The sequence below is a fragment of the Pleurodeles waltl genome, chromosome 7 (genome assembly GCF_031143425.1).
Source record: "Pleurodeles waltl isolate 20211129_DDA chromosome 7, aPleWal1.hap1.20221129, whole genome shotgun sequence".
NCBI classification, from domain to species: domain Eukaryota; kingdom Metazoa; phylum Chordata; class Amphibia; order Caudata; family Salamandridae; genus Pleurodeles; species Pleurodeles waltl.
In genome coordinates this window covers 1,526,594,365-1,526,611,398 of record NC_090446.1, presented here as the reverse complement: position 1 = coordinate 1,526,611,398, position 17,034 = coordinate 1,526,594,365, and the positions used below count along the sequence as shown (strand labels likewise).

The window sequence follows — 17,034 nt, the reverse complement described above, 5'->3', positions numbered from 1 at the left end:
CCCTTCTGGCAACACCTCTTCCTGGGGTAGGGTCCAACCTCTACTCTATCTGGTGATGCCTCTTTCTTAGGTAGGGACCACTCTCCACCACTGCCCATCACCCTAACTGGTGGCCTCTTTCTGGGGTAGGAACCACCCTCCACCCCTGCCCTCCAACTTATCTGGCGATGCCTCTTTCTAGGGTAGGGACCACCCTCCACTACTACCTTATATGGTGGCACCTCATTCTGGGGTAGAGAGGGACCACCCTCCTCCCAATCTGGTGACAACTCTTTCTGGAGTAGGTCCCACCCTACGCCACTGCCTTCCACCCCATCTGGTGAAACCGCTTTCTGGGGTAGGGCCCACCTTCCACCATCCACTCTCTACCCATTAGGTCAAAAGATTCAGCTTTTCAGTTGTGTCTTCTGCAGATGATGTAAAGAAGGGAGGTATTCGTTACTCACTCACCAAGACTCCAAGACTCTTAAATTACAAATAGGCAGGCACTATCCTAGCCTCACTTCTGTTTGGATTTAAGTGTGTGAGTCCACCATGGTGGGGGAACGCTGCAGTATGCAAGGTCCAGTCTAGCTGGGAGATGCCCAGAGAAAGTCCAGGGAAGCTGGAACATATGAGTGTGTAATGTGTAGGGTGGGGGGAGGGATGGGGACAGTTCACTGACAGCTACAAGACCTGGGGCCTGAGATACAGCTCGGCGGAGGGGGTTACTCCATTACAAATGTGACGGATATTTCGTCCACCGTATTACAATTCCATAATAGCATATGGAGATCGTAATACAGCAAACAGGATATCTTTCACGTTTCTGACGGAGAAACCCGTCCGCCAACTCTAAATCAGGCCCTTAATTTGTGTTCCCATCATGCTGTCCAATAATAAACAATATGTTTCGTGTTTCACCCTAAAAACTCTTCAGTGATTAAGAGCTCAGTAAAAGTGAAGGCAAAAACAGTTTAGCTGAGCCCAGCCTCATTCCGTAACAAGGAGACGCCTCTCCTGGACATGGGCGTGGCTCATAATATCTGGCCGGTTAGCACAGTAAACCAATCTAGCCCCACACAGCTAAAGAGGAGCTATAATTATGGTTGACATTGGCATGTCAGTGCAACCATGCTGACACTAGCACTAAAATGCGTTAGTCTAACCCCTGATGCGTGGCACATGGCAGGGCTGTTTCTCCCCTCAAGCACCAGTGAGCTGAGTTCTTCATTTATCGCCAATGACCGTACCTGCAGGGCAAGAAGAGCTTTTAATGACTCTCTTTTCTTCACGTGCCCCCGTGGCTAAGACTTGGCACATCATCCTAAAGAGGGCCACTAGCAGCTTGTGGACTAGAAAGACAGCACTCTCGGGGTCCGCTGGAATCCCCACTAAGTGCTATTTTACTGTGTATCTTACTCAGGGACGTAGCTTTGTGGGGGTGCTTGGGGGTTATATCCCCGAATAAATGTATTATTTAATAAACAGTTTGGTACCGGCGCTTTCAGTTGGGTCTGAAAAGGTGTCTGTCAGATTTCACCTGTCCAACACTGACTCAAACACACACATATACTCTCATCCCGGTTTTGAATGTCTAAAAGCATGGTTATTTTTCAAAATGCTGTGTTTAGGTACCCCTCACTACCTGTACTCCATTCCCTTTCCACCGACCCTTATATAATGATTCACATGATATGCCGGCGCGATTGTCGGAAAAACTTGAGCTCCCCCCACCCTCCAACAGTCCTACTGATCAAGCTGCCCCCCCCCCCCCCGCCCTTACTCCCAATGAAAGGCCTCTCTGGGAGTGGTCTTGTTTCATGGGTGTGAGTGGGGTGATGGCATGGTGGGTCTGGTCAGGAGGAGGCGACTGGTCCTAGAGGGGGCTTAACAAGGCTTAGACCTGACGCAGGCTATGTCCTTATCCTCGACTTTGGCGAAACGTCAGAGTTCTCCTACTCCTGTATGGCTGATGTTTATGCCTGTACTTATGATTCTTATCCTCTGCCTGTACTTATGATTTGTATCCTCTGCCTGTCCTTCTGATGCCTGCCTTTTGCCTGTACCTCTGATTGCTAGTCTTGGACCTCTGAACCTTCTTTCACTGCCTGTACTTCTGACCCCTCCCCCTCTGCCTGTACTTCTGCTTCCTCCTCCTCTGCCTGTACCTCTGACCCCTCCCCCTCTGCCTGTACTTCTGACCCCTTCCCCTCTGCCTGTACTGCTGACTCCTCCTCCTCTGCCTGTACTTCTGACCCCTCCTCTGCCTGTACCTCTGACCTCTCCCCTTCTACCTGTACCTCTGGCCTCTCCCCCTCTGCCTGTACCTCTGGCCCCTCCTCCTCTGCCTGTACCTTTGACCCCTGCTCCTCTGCCTGTACCTCTGACCCCTCCTCCTCTGCCTGTACCTCTGACCTCTCCCCCTCTGCCTGTACCTCTGACCCCTCCTCCTCTGCCTGTACCTCTGTCCCCTCCTCCTCTGCATGTACCTCCGACCTCTCCTCCTCTGCCTGACTGCGTGACCCATCATTAGTTCAGCTTCTGTTTGCTGTCCCCTGCAGGTCGGCTGATCTTCGACAATCTGAAGAAGTCCATTGCCTACACACTGACCAGCAACATCCCTGAGATCACCCCCTTCCTGCTCTTCATCATGGCCAACATCCCTCTGCCTCTGGGGACCATCACCATCCTCTGCATCGACCTAGGGACAGACATGGTGAGTGAAGGCCTCGTCGGAGCCACGTGGCACAGATTGTTGTCTTGATGTTTGTCGTGGTACCTCATCTGTCTGTCTCGGTCTATGGTGGCCCATACCACTGTACACACCAGTCCCATCCTGTTTACACTGCACTGGCATCCGGTGGAGGTGGGCTCTGCTCTCACTTGTAGGCAAACCTTCCTACACAAAGACAGAAGCGTCATGTGTAGAGAGATGTTTCGCACCAGATCATGAGATTTGTGCAAAGTGCACTCAGAGGGGGTGCAGCTGGAAGGGTGATGTGTGAAATGAAGGTGTGATGTGTAGGTGTGAGATGAAGGGATGATGTGGAGGTGTGATGTAGATGAGTGATGTGAAGGGGTGATGTGGAGGTGTGATGTGCAGGGGTGAAGTGAAGAGGTGATGTGGAGGGGTGATGTGGAACGGTGATGTGGAGACGTGATGTGGAGGGATGATGTGGAGTGGTGATGTGGAACGGTGATGTGGAGAGGTGATGTGGAGAAGTTATGTGGATGGGTGATGTGGAGGGATGATATGGAGGGGTGATGTGGAACGGTGATGTGGAGGGGTGATGGAGGGGTGATGTGGAATGGTGATGTGGAGGAGTGATATGGATGGGTGATGTGGAGGGGTGATGTGAAGGGATGATGTGGAACGGTGATGTGGAACAGTGATGTGGAACAGTGATGTGGAGGGGTGATATGGAACGATGATGTGGAGGGGTGATATGGAACGGTGATATGGAGGGGTGATATGGAACGATGATGTGGAGGGGTGATACGGAACGGTGATGTGGAGGGGCGATGTGGAGGGGTGATATGGAACGGTGATATGGAGGGGTGATGTGGAGGGGTGATATGGAACAATGATGTGGAGGGGTGATATAAAGGGGTGATGTGGAGGGGTGATATAAAGGGGTGATGTGGAGGGGTGATGGGCCACTTTTGTAGCCCGTTTAATTTTTCTGCCCTTTTCTGTGCTCGCCCATCTCAGGTGGCTCTCGACGGTCTTCTGATCCCTGCCGATGCGTCCCCTGCGGCACCGCCCCCCTCGCGCACCCATTGGTCCCTTCCCTCCCACCTCCCAGTTGCTCCTCCCTCCCACCTCCCCCTCTTAATGGCGGCCGCTGCGCAGAGCCCATTGTGACCCCCTGACCTGGTTCTGGCCAGGAGTCCACTTGGCTCCACCAGCCACCTCCGTGCCCCTGATCCCCGTCTGCCACCAGGATTTAGAGATCGAGGCCCTCCACCACTCGCAGGCACCCCCCTGCGCCTCATCCCTGGTGCCTAGTGGTACGCATATTGTGTTGTTGTGCTCTGACTGTTGCACTTCGTTATTCCATTTACCTAAATCGTTTTTTCGTTCTCTGTATTGCTTTTATTAGCCTTTCTGCCACTTTTGTAGCCCGTTTCGTTTTTTCTACCCTTATCTGTGCTCACCCATCTCAGCCGGCTCTCGTCGGTCTTCTGGTCCCTGCCGCTGCGATCCCTGCGGCCCTGCCCCCCTCGTGCACCCATTGGTCCCTTCCCTCCCGCCTCCCAGCTGCTCCTCCCTCCCACCTCCCCCTCTTGATGCGGCCGCGCCGCTGGTGCGCCAGAGGCAAGCCTGTCTGTGCCTGTCCGCACCTGGACCGCGCCCAGTGCCGGTCCCTCTGGCCCTCGCTGCCCTGACCCCCAGGGGCAGCATTACTCTTCCACTAAGCTACACGCCCTCAACCCAGGTCAGCACACCATCTGCGCCCAAGCCAACCACAAGCACACACACGGACCTTTCACACATCATGCATGCCGTTTTTCAAGCACCCCCACAAACACCAACACACTCCACACCAAGTCTAACACGCCCCACAACAACACTAACTCGCCCCACACATAACACTACCACGCCCCACAACAACACTAACTCCCCCACAACAACACCAACACGCACCACAACAACAACAGCCCCCGCAACCACCTTAACTGCATACTCCTAAAACCCGCTCAGTACACAATCACGCCATCGAGCTCTGGGACCTGATCACAACACACTCCCCTGACATCGCCTTCCTCACAGAAACTTGGATGAACCCCTCATCTGAACCCGACATAGCCATAGCCATCCCAGAAGGCCACAAAATCTCTCGTAGAGACCGTCTAAACAAACCGGAGGTGGCATCGCCATTATACATAAAAGCACCATCAAGATCATCTCCAACATCCATGGCACCCTAGACAGCGCAGAACACTTACACTTCTTAATTCACATACACGCGAACACCACCCTCAGAGGAACCCTCATTTACAGACCACCAGGACCTCGCCCCCCTTTCTGTGACGCCATCGCTGCACACCATCAGCCCCCACGCCCTCACCTCCACAGACTACATCCTCCTTGGTGACATCAACTTTCACCTGGAGAACCCCCAAAACCACAACTCCACAACCCTGCTAGACAGCCTCACGAACCTAGGACTCAAACAACTGGTCACCTCACCCACTTACTCAGCAGGACACACGCTAGATACAATTTTTACCTCCAGCAATCACATAACTTTCACACACACCACCGAACTCCACTGGACCGACCACCACTGCGTCCACTTCTCCTTCACGAAACCCCCCACCCACTACCGACAACACACCACACCCTACTGTTTGTGGGACAATATCCCCACAGAACACCTGAACGACAAGCTTGCACAAACTCCCCCCTCACCAATGACCCCAACATCGCTGCCCACAACCTCACACAAAGGATTACAACCTATGCAGACTCACTCGCCCCTCTGAGAAGAAACAACACCACCCGCAACATCAAGACCGCCCCCTGGTTCACCACTGAACTCCAAGCCTCCAAGCGTGAATGCCGTAAAACCGAGAAAGTTTGGTGCCAAGAACCCTCCATGATCAACGTCTCCACCCTCAAAACCACCATACGCAAACATCACCAACTCATCCGAACCACCAAAAGGGCTTACTACGAAGAACGCATGTATAGTATGTCACATAACAGCAAGGAACTCTTTACCATCATCAAAGAGCTCACCAAACCCAAATCCTGCAACATCGACCCCACTCACACACAAAACCTTTGCAACTCCCTCTCCAACCACTTTCACCTCAAAATTTTAGACATACACAACAGCTTCACACCACCTGCACCCACCATCACCACCACCGACACGACCAACAACACCACACACCCCCACTCCAACCAACTGCACACCTGGGCCCCTACCAACAATGAATAAACTGAAAGAAACATGAACTCCATCCACTCAGGCTCCCCCACAGACACCTGCCCCCACCACATCTTCAACAAGGCCAGCCCAATCGTTGCTCCACAGCTTTGCGCCGTAATCAACAGCTCCTTCGAGGCCACCACCTTCCCAGACTTCTGGAAGCATGCCGAAGTAACCGCACTCCTCAAAAAACCCAAAGCAGACCCGGATGACCTCACGAACTACCGCCCCATTTCTCTTCGCCCCTTCCCCGCCAGGGTCGCTGAGAAGCTAGTGAACGCCCGCCTGGCTCACTTCCTAGAGGAAAACAACGCACTCTATGCCTCCCAGTCTGGATTCCGCAAGAACCACAGTACTGAGACCGCCCTCATCGCCTGCACTGATGACATCAGAACCAGGGTCGACAAGGGTGAGACCGTCGCACTCATCCTCCTGGACCTCTAACCAGCCTTCAACACTGTTTGCCACCAAATCCTCCATACACGCCTCTACGGCGCAGGAATCCGACACAAGGCCCTGGACTGGTTTGCCTCCATTCTAGCCGAAAGAACCCAGAAAGTTTGCCTCCCTCCATTCCAGTCCCCAGCAACCAAGATCATCTGGGGTGTCCCCCAAGGGTCCTCCCTCAGCCCTACCCCCTTCAACATTTACATGGCCCTGCTCGCCACCACCCTCCTCCCTCACGGAATCACCATCATATCTTACACAGACGACACCCAGCTTGTCACTACCCTCACCAGGAACCCCACCACCGCCAAGACAAACCTCCACGCCGGACTCCTCAACACCGCCAAAAGGATGACAGCAAGCCACCTCAAACTCAACTCCAACAAAACCGAAATAATCATCTTCGGCCCCAACAAGACAGTATGGGACGACTCCTTGTGGCCCACCACCCCCAACACCCTTCACCCACGTACGCAATCTCAGCATCATCTTAGACTTATCTCCCTCCATGGCCCAGCAAATCAACTCTATAACTTCCTCCTGTTTCAACACCCTCCGCATGCTGCAAAAGACCTTCAAATGGATCCCCATAGAAACCAGGAAGACCGTCACCCATGCACTCATCAGCAGAAGACTAGACTACGGAAACGCCCTCTACGCTGGTACCACAGTCAAGCTTCAGCAGAAACTCCAGCGGATCCAGAACGCAGCTGCACGTCTCATCCTGAACCTCCCACGCCATGAACACATCTCCGCTCACCTCAGATCCCTTCACTGGCTACCCATCAGCAAAAGAATCATTTTCAAAGTCCTCATCCACGCACACAAATCCCTCCACAACACTGGACCAGCCTACCTCAACGAACGAGTTAACTTTCACACACCCACTCGTCTCCTCCGTTCTGCTGACCTCGCCCTCGCCACAGTCCCCCGCATCCAACGCACCACCTCCAGAGGCAGATCCTTCTCCTACCTTGCCTCCAAGTCCTGGAACTCCCTCCCCACCAACCTAAGCAAGACCCAGGACCTCCTGACTTTCAGAAAACACCTGAAGATATGGCTTTTTGAACAGTAAATCGGCATCCCCCCCTCTGTTTCCCCTCTTCCCCCCCCACAGCGCCTTGAGACCCCACCAGGTGAGTAACGCGCTTAATAAATTTTTTGATTGATTGATTGATTGATGTGGAGGGGTGATGGGGAGGGGTGGTGGAGGGGTGATGTGCAGGGATGATGTGGTGGGGTGATATGGAGGGGTGATATGGAACGGTGATGTGGAGGGGTGGGCCATATTCAGGAGCATCTTTTGTACATATTCTGAGAGACGAGGGACAGCCACCTGGTGCCTCACTCAGGAGTTTCTTCCCTTTCATCAGTCCCTGATTCCTCTCCAGGAATGTTGGGCTTATCTCAACTCTGACTGACCTAGAGTTAAAAATCTATCCATCAATAAAGAGACGAGTATCTGAGGTTACTAATCACGCTTGTTTTTCACCCACCCCAGGTGCCCGCCATCTCCCTGGCATACGAGGCAGCGGAGAGTGACATCATGAAGAGACAGCCGCGGAACCCTCGGACAGACAAGCTGGTGAACGAGAGACTGATCAGCATGGCCTATGGGCAGATAGGTAGGTCCGGGGGGGGGGGGGGGCGCGGATGACGTCACTGTGGGCCTGCACTTGCTTCTGCATTGTGTGTGGCTGCTCAGTGCCCTTGTCTGATGTGGCACACAGTGCCCTTTGCACACGGGAGAGATGTGTTACCTACACGTGGGGGTTGTGCTTCAGGAACACGTCACGTGAGATTGTTTAGAGCCATCGGTTGAGTTTACGTGTCAGTGAATGTGTCGCTGCGTCCGCCTTTGGTCACTGATCCTTGTGGTGTGATGTACTGACTTCGGATTCAGTCCCAGTACGAGTCAGAGGGAGTGAGTAACAGATGCTCACAGGCAGGCCTGGAAACATAGATGTTTGGGCTTGGGGGGGGAAAGGAAAACAAACACAGACAGGTGACAAAAAAGAGATCTCGTGTGTAATAGAAACACGCCCAGGTAGCTTATAGCTCAATGGAAGTTTTGTGCGTGGGAAAGTAGCGCCACAGGTGGCTGTCAATCACACACATACATGAAACAAAAAGGCAGGTTGTTTTACACTGGCAGTGGAATTGTGCGCTTTGGACGCGCACTGTGCTGTGGCAGAACACACAATGCACACAAACACACGTCATGATAAAAGAGACTGCTTGTGAGAAACATTATTTAAGAGTAATATACATGGGTCATTTAAAGTACTACGTAAAATGTGTTCTGTGGCAAAAAAACCTTACTCTGTGGAACAAAATGACGCAGGGACACACTCAAACGCACCCAAGTATAGAAAAAGTGATGGATTGAATGCTTGAATTAATCTCAGGCGCTGGTTATTTCTTGGGGTGCATCCCAGTCCATCTTTTTCACATCATGTCACCTCAGTTCGCACCCACCAATATGAGAACCAGTCTTGACCCTTCTCCCCAGGGGAACAGTCCAGCCCAAACTGCCAGGGCAGGTCCTCCCCAAACTGGAACTAAGGCAACCTAGGAGCGGTTTTGTCCTCGTTAGGGCTCATCAGATGGGTATAGCTTGGTTCCAGTTCTGCGGTGTCCATGGGACCCACGTCTGGGCATACCTGTCTCACTTATAGTGTCACAACGAAGTGACAAGGATATGCCCAGACATGGGTCCAGTGATCACTCTGCCACTGAAGCCAAGCTACATCTGACTGACTACCCCAACTAGAATGAAACTGATCTTTGGATGCTTGTGTTCTGGTTCAGAGAGGGTCTGGCCTGGCACTTCAGGCTGGACTAGTCTCATTGGAGCAGGGTTGAGACTGATTTGCATATGGCTGGGTGCAAACTGCGGTGGCATGGTGGGCAAAACAGTGATGGGTTAAAATCCTATCCAAGCTATTGCCATGATGCCCAGCCCTGTGTGGCAAGAGTATGCCCAGCTGTGGGTCCTGTGCGCACTGTGCATCTGGAACCGAGCTGCACCTGACTGACCGGCTCCAATCAGGGTGAAGCCAGTGTTGGGGTGCTTGTGGTGTGGGTACAGAGGTCCTGGCCGGACACTTCATCCTGGATTGTTGCTATTGGTGCTGGATCGAGACTGATTTGTTTATGGCCAAGGTGACATGGTGGGTAAAAGAACGATGGGTTGGGATGTTACCCTGAGCGATTGCCACGGGTTAGACTATTTGTTAGCGCCGGATTAAACCCTGGTGGTCGAAATTTCAGAGTCCCCCCCCTTGCAAATTACCTCCTAATATATTTTTAATTTTACCAACCAGCAATTTTAATAAACCAATTTTATTGCACAAAACTAAACACATACGTAGTTTGCAGCGATTTTTTTTTACATTATTTTTTTTAATTGCTGTCATTCTTCCAATCACTTTTTGTTTGTTCACACACAAACACATGCACACACTTAACCATTTTACCTTTTCACAGATTCTTTTTGCTTTCAATCGTCAAATGTTTCTAACAAACCTCTTCCATAAAGTAGGTGTGTCCAGTTCATAAAAAACAAGCATTGGCTGCAGATACTTGTTTCAAAACACAGTGACCGTCACTTCCTGCGAGTCACTTCCTGCATATTGCATAGCGGGGTGAACTGAAGGGTTAGTGCAGTCCGAGCCAGTAACACACCGGTGCCGGGGGACCCTTGAATGTCGTCCTGAGCGCTGGATGATGTGGTCAGGTGAGTTGGTTTGACTCCTGGGCACTCGGATGTTGGCGTTAGGCCCTGTGATGACACTTCCTGCACATTGCATAGATGGGATCCATCAAAGGGTGTGTGCAATCCGAGCCATTAACACACAGATTTCGGAACTTCCGGGGCCACAGCGTGAGCCTGAAAACAAGCATGACCACCAGTCACATTATACAAACGGTGCCCAGATTGCGGTTTGAAGTAAAATATCACTAAAAAAATTCTAGCTATTGCATCAAGGATTTTAAATTCTATTAAGGATATGAAGGCACAGATTATGCTTCTCTTTCTTCTATTGGAAATTTACAGCAGCAAATCAAAACACAGTTAACAAGCCTGAGTCCTCCACCCTTGAAAGATGTATTCCTTCCATCTTGAAATGGTGATAGACTATAAAGTGATTGAATTCTCAAAGGTTCAAGACTGAGCGGGAGCCTCCAGCATTCTCTAGCACAAGCAACAGGGCCTTGCAATCCCTGCGCAGGTATGAGAGAGAGAGAGAGACCCTTTTCTCAGCAGACTTTGAGGGTCAGATTTATACTTTTTCATGCAAAACTGCGTTAGCGCAGTTTTGTGTGAAAAAGTATAGCGCCGGCTAGCTCCATTCCAAGACGCCAGCCGGGCGCCATATTTATTGAAAGGAACTAGCCGGCGCTAATGCCCTGTTAGCATCCTTGGAAAGGATGCTAACAGAGCCTGGGAGATATAGTGGAAACCGGGGATTGTGCGCAGAATTATGGAGCTACACTGTTTAGAGGCAGAAAAATTGCCTTTAGGCAGTGTAGCGCTATTTTCTGGCGCACAACCCCCATGGACATGGCTCCTGTCAGGGCCCCCGAGCAGGGTAAAGAAAAATATATACTTTCTGGGACTCACCTGGGATGGGTCCCTCATCCTGTGGTGTCTCTGTGGTTGCGGTGGGTGGGGTGTCCCTGGGGCCAGGGAAGGGCACCTGTGGACTCTTTCCGTGGTCTCTAACCATGGAAATATGCTTACAGGTCCACTTATGCCTGCCCATACCCAGGCATTAAATAATGGCGCTAAGCAAGCTTAGCGCCATTATTTAAGGCCCCCATCCCCCCGTGCTGGATTTTAGATTGGGGATAAATATGGCGCAAAGGCCATATCGTCCTTTTCTGAACGAGAACGCCTACCTTGCATCTCATTGGCGCAATGTAGGATTTCACCTCCACAAAACAGCGTTAACTCCATAACTTTGGCGCTAGATGTGTCTAGCGCCAAAGTATAAATATGGAGTTAGGTTTGCGCTGAATTAGCGTAAAAAGAAAATAACGCTAATTCAACACAAACCGAGTACAAATATGGGCCTGAATTTCTAAACTTTCATTTTGTGATCTTGTGTGATATCTGTGACCAATGCATCTTGAGACAATAGTGATCAGTTGCAAAGAAACACTTTCACTCTGCCCCACAATAGTATTTGAGATAAAGGAATAATCTGTACCGTGAGCACTGGTCCTGCCCGTGGGCCCTCCTCTGTGGCCACCTCTGTAGCCAGCTCTGTCTCTACCTCCATGATATCGGGAGGGGGAGAAAGTGCCTCCGCTGGCATCATATGAGCATGTGCTACGTCATCGTGGATACAATCCTCTCTGGGGACTCGAGTAGGAGGATCGGCCTTGAGAACATCCCAGATGGCAGCCGACCCAACCTAAAAGGCCAGGTTGATATACCTTTTTATAGACATTTGGTCTTTGTCTAAAGCCGCAATGGTTTTTATGAACCGTCCCAGGTCTTTGAAGAAAGGGTCACCAAACAAGAGTCCCTCGGTCACAGGGCAAGCCTCAGCGGTCGCTACTTTTATTAACTTTGGATGATCTCCATCAGAATGGATTTTTGACACTCTGAAGAAATGGCGCAGTTGTCCACATAGCATATGGCCCATTGAGCCCAACCCACAAGAACGCCTGGATCAACGGGCTTTCCAGATTCTGTGGGTTGATATGCTATTACTGGAAATTTTGGCTATAGGGCCAGTTATGTCCAAGAGTTTATCCTGACATGCTTTCGAGTATCTCCCAAGACCTTTCATAGGACCTCTTGCAAATGTAGTCGTAAATGTGGCCATATTAGGGTCGCCTCCTGCATGTCTGCCACCTCCCCAAGAAGAGTCGGTGAAGACATTGAGCTCTCAAGCGATGGAGTACTTTCTTCTCAAAAGATTTGTGCAGCTCCGTCTGCACATAGTCCACCACTTCTCTGGTCGGAGTCCACTTGGACGATCGTGGGTGCACAATGTCGCCTGGGTCAAAGGTGATCACAGACGGCTGGCTCTTAGCTGATTCTTTAGAGGACTTAGCCTTGCGTTTGTGTTTTCCTTCGCCAGAGCTCCTCTGCCAGCCTCCTGCCCTCCTATGCTCTCACTGCTCCACCTTTTGTACACTGTTAGAGACAGGCCCACACGCACAGCTCCTCTGCCAGCCTCCTGCCTTCCTGCACCCTCTCTGCTCCACCTATTGTGCACTGTTAGAGACTGACCCACACGCACAGCTCCTCTGCCAGCCTCCTGCCCTCCTGCGCTCTCACTGCTCCACCTGTCCTGCACTGTTAGAGACTGACCCACATGCACAGCTCCTCTGCCAGCCTCCTGCGCTCTCACTGCTCCACCTTTCATGCACTGTTAGAGACTGATCCACGCGCACAGCCCCTCAGCCAGCCTCCTGCTGTCCTGCGCCCTCACATTTCCACCTCTTTTCCAGGGATGATCCAGGCACTTGGAGGTTTCTTTTCCTACTTCGTGATCCTGGCAGAGAACGGATTCCTTCCCTCCTTCCTGCCTGGAATCCGACTGAACTGGGACGACAGGACAGTCAATGATCTGGAAGACAGCTATGGACAACAGTGGGTGAGTACACGACAGATGCAAAGAATGGTCTGATAGACATGGGTAGCAGGTTTTCAATAGCGCCCATGCCACTGCACAGCCATTTCAATGCACGGGGCCAACTTTGTGTTCCAAGAAATTGAACAGCAGGAACTGTTGGTCAGTACTGAGTGGCACTGGAAGAGCAGTGCATTGGCAGAGATGAGTGTGTGTCCCTGTACTTTAATACCTGTGGTTACACAAGACTGAAATGTATCCCAATACCTTAATTCCCAGGGTAACGCAGGGCTGAAATGCGTCCCAGTACTTTAATACCTAGGATTATGCAGAACTGACGAGTCACGGTACTTTAATACTTGAGTTTATGCAACACTGAAATGTGTCCCAGTACTTTAATACCTGGAGTAACAAAAGACAGAATTTTTTCCCAGTACTTTAATACCTGGGGTTATGCAGTACTTAAATGTGACCTAGTATTTCAAAACTTAGGGTTTTGCAAGGTGGAAATATGTCCCAGTACTTTAATACCTGGGGCAACGCAGCACTGAAATGTGTCTCAATACTTGGGCCTATGCAGGACTGAAATGTACCACAGTACGTTAATAGCTGGGTTACACAGGACTGACATGTGTCCCAGTATTTTAATACCTGGGGTAATGCATGGCAGAAATTAATTCATCCCAGTACTTTAGTACCTGGGATAACGCAAGACTGAAATGTGTCCCAGTATTTTATACCTAGGTTATGAATGACTGAAGTATGTCCCAGTACCTTAATACCTGGGAGAAACACATGACTGAAATTGTCCTAGTACTTTAATACCTGGGGTTACACAGAACTAAAATGTGTCCCAGTACTTTACCTAGGGTAATGTATGACTGAAATTTGTCCCAGTACTTTGTCCCGCATACTCACCTGGGGTAATGCATGACTGAAATGTGTTCCAGTGCTTTAAAACTTGGGGCTAGGCATGACTGATATTTATCCCAGTACTTTAATAACTGGGATTAAGGAAGACTGAAATGTGTCCCAGTACTTAATTACCTGGAGTAACCGTAGGAAAGTGCCCTCTTTCTTGGCATGGTTACCCTCATTTTTAGTCAGTGTGTTTGACTGAGTCCACTGGGATGCTGCCAACCAGGACCCCAGTGGATATGCTCTCTTCTGGAAATTTTGGTAACTGTACCTTTTTCTTCCCACATTTGGCATACTGGTCCCCCATATAAATCCCTAGTATATGGTACCCAGGGCATAGGAACCCCATGCAAAAGGTTCTGCAGGCCTGCCATTGCAGTCTGCATGAAATGGGTGCATGCACCTGTTTTCACTATAGGTCACTGCACCAAGTCACCCCTATGGTAGGCCATCAGCCCAAAGGGCAGGGTGCAGGTACCTGTGTGTGAGGGCACTCCTTCACTAGCAGTACTTTAAAACCTGGGGTAATGCATGACTGAAATGTGTCCCAGTACTTCAATACCTGGGATACGCAGGATTGACGTGAGCCGGTACTTTAACACCTGGGGTTATGCAGGCCTGACTTGTGTCCCAGTACTTTAATACCTGGGGTTACGCAGGACTGAATGTGTCCTCTACTTCCAGGGGTTACGCAGGACTGATGTGTACCAGTGCTTTTCTGCCTGTGGTAACTCAGGGCCTCAGTACTTTAATACCTGGGACCACTCATGAGTGAAGTGTTTTGGCAGAGCTGCGTGTTGATACTGCTGGGTTTCTGCACTGACAGACCTCGCCTTGTCTTACAGACCTACGAGCAGCGGAAGGTGGTGGAGTTCACCTGCCACACAGCATTCTTCGTCAGCATCGTGGTGGTGCAGTGGGCTGACGTCATCATATGCAAAACAAGGAGGAACTCAGTCTTCCAGCAGGGCATGAAGTAAGTCTTGGGGACTATTGATGGGTGCAGAGAGCACACTGGGTCTGTGAGGGCACTGGTCTGTGGGTGAGAGGAGGGCCGATGCAGATTACATAGTGGGTCTTTAAGGGCACTGGTCTGTGGGTAGGTCGCTCTGTAAAGAGAGCACACCGGGTTGTGAGGGCACTGCTCTCTGGGTGAGAGGCAGAAGTGTGCAGAGAGCACACAGGGTCTGTGAGGGCATTGGTCTGTGGTAGGTGGGCCCGTACAGAGCACACACTGGGTCTGAGGGGCATTGGTCTGTTGATAGGTGGGCCCGTATAGAGCACACAGTGGGTCTGTGAGGGCATTGGTCTTGGGTGGGATGGGCCCGTACAGAGAGGACTCTAGGTATGTGAGGGTGTTGCTCTTGGGATGTAGATGAGAGGTAGGCTGGTATAGGGGACACATGCCATGTGAGAGGACAACTCTCGACATAGAGATGAAGGATTTGCATAGAGACTCGAGGGTGTAAATCAGGGGTTCGGCTGGAGCATAGGGGACATGTGGGAGTTTTTCTGTGATTAAGGATGTGCACTGGTAAATTCTTTGGATTGTCTTGAAGGATGTACAGCGGGGGCGGGTCTAGAACAGGACACACAGAGGTGTGTGAGGATGTACAGCGGGGGAGGGGTAGAACAGGACACACAGAGGTGTGTGAGGATGTACAGTGGGGGAGGGTAGAAAAGGATACACAGAGGTGTGTGAGGATGTACAGTGGGGGAGGGTAGAACAGGATACACAGAGGTGTGCGAGGATGTACAGTGGGGGAGGGTAGAAAAGGATACACAGAGGTGTGTGAGGATGTACAGCGGGGAGGGGTAGAACAGGACACACAGAGGTGTGTGAGGATGTACAGCGGGGAGGGGTAGAACAGGACACACAGAGGTGTGTGAGGATGTACAGCGGGGAGGGGTAGAACAGGACACACAGAGGTGTGTGAGGAAGTACAGCGGGGGAGGGGTAGAACAGGACACACAGATGTGTGTGGGGATGTACAGCGGGGGAGGGGTAGAACAGGACACACAGAGGTGTGTGAGGATGTACAGCGGGGAGGGTAGAACAGGACACACAGAGGTGTGTGAGGATGTACAGCGGGGGAGGGGTAGAACAGGACACACAGAGGTGTGTGAGGATGTACAGCGGGGGAGGGGTAGAACAGGACACACAGGTGTGTGAGGATGTACAGCGGGAGGGGTAGAACAGGACACACAGAGGTGTGTGAGGATGTACGGCGGGGAGGGGTAGAACAGGATACACAGAGGTGTGTGAGGATGTACAGCGGGGGAGGGGTAGAACATGATACACAGAGGTGTGTGAGGATGTACAGTGGGGGAGGGTAGAACAGGATACACAGAGGTGTGTGAGGATGTACAGCGGGAGGGGTAGAACAGGACACACAGAGGTGTGTGAGTATGTACAGTGGGGGAGGGGTAGAACAGGATACACAGAGGTGTGTGAGGGTGTACAGTGGGGGAGGGGTAGAACAGGATACACAGAGGTGTGTGGGGATGTACAGCGGGGGAGGGGTAGGACAGGATACACAGAGGTGTGTGAGGATGTACAGTGGGGGTGGGGTAGAACAGGATACACAGAGGTGGGTGAGGATGTACAGTGGGGAGGGGTAGAACAGGAAACACAGAAGTGTGTGAGGATGTACAGCGGGGGAGGGGTAGAACAGGATACACAGAGGTGTGTGAGGATGTACAGCGGCGAGGGTAGAACAGGATACGGAGAGGTGTGTGGGGATGTACAGCGGGGAGGGTAGAACAGGACACACAGAGGTGTGTGAGGATGTACAGCGGGGAGGATAGAACAGGATACACAGAGGTGTGTGAGGATGTAAAGCGGGGAGGGGTAGAACAGGATACACAGAGGTGTGTGAGGATGTACAGCGGGGGAGGGGTAGAACAGGATACACAGAGGTGTGTGAGGATGTAAAGCGGGGAGGGGTAGGACAGGATACACAGAGGTGTGCGAGGATGTACAGCGGGGGAGGGGTAGAACAGGACACACAGAGGTGTGTGAGGATGTACAGCGGGGGAGGGGCAGAACAGGACACACAGAAGTGTGTGAGGATGTACAGCGGGGAGGGGTAGGACAGGATACACAGAGGTGTGTGAGGATGTACAATGGGGAGGGGTAGAACAGGATACAC

At 51.4% G+C, this 17,034-nt stretch overlaps 1 protein-coding gene across 2 annotated transcripts in view; it reads left to right on the top strand.

Moving 5' to 3' along the window:
- Positions 1–17,034, top strand: part of ATP1A3 (ATPase Na+/K+ transporting subunit alpha 3) — a 300,833-nt gene that overhangs the window by 257,938 nt on the left and 25,861 nt on the right. For both annotated transcript variants that reach the window (XM_069201375.1, XM_069201376.1), the window contains 4 exons: positions 2,544–2,698; positions 7,873–7,996; positions 12,843–12,988; positions 14,728–14,858. In XM_069201375.1, the coding sequence (XP_069057476.1) occupies positions 2,544–2,698; positions 7,873–7,996; positions 12,843–12,988; positions 14,728–14,858 (556 nt within the window). The remainder of the gene's footprint in view (positions 1–2,543; positions 2,699–7,872; positions 7,997–12,842; positions 12,989–14,727; positions 14,859–17,034) is intronic.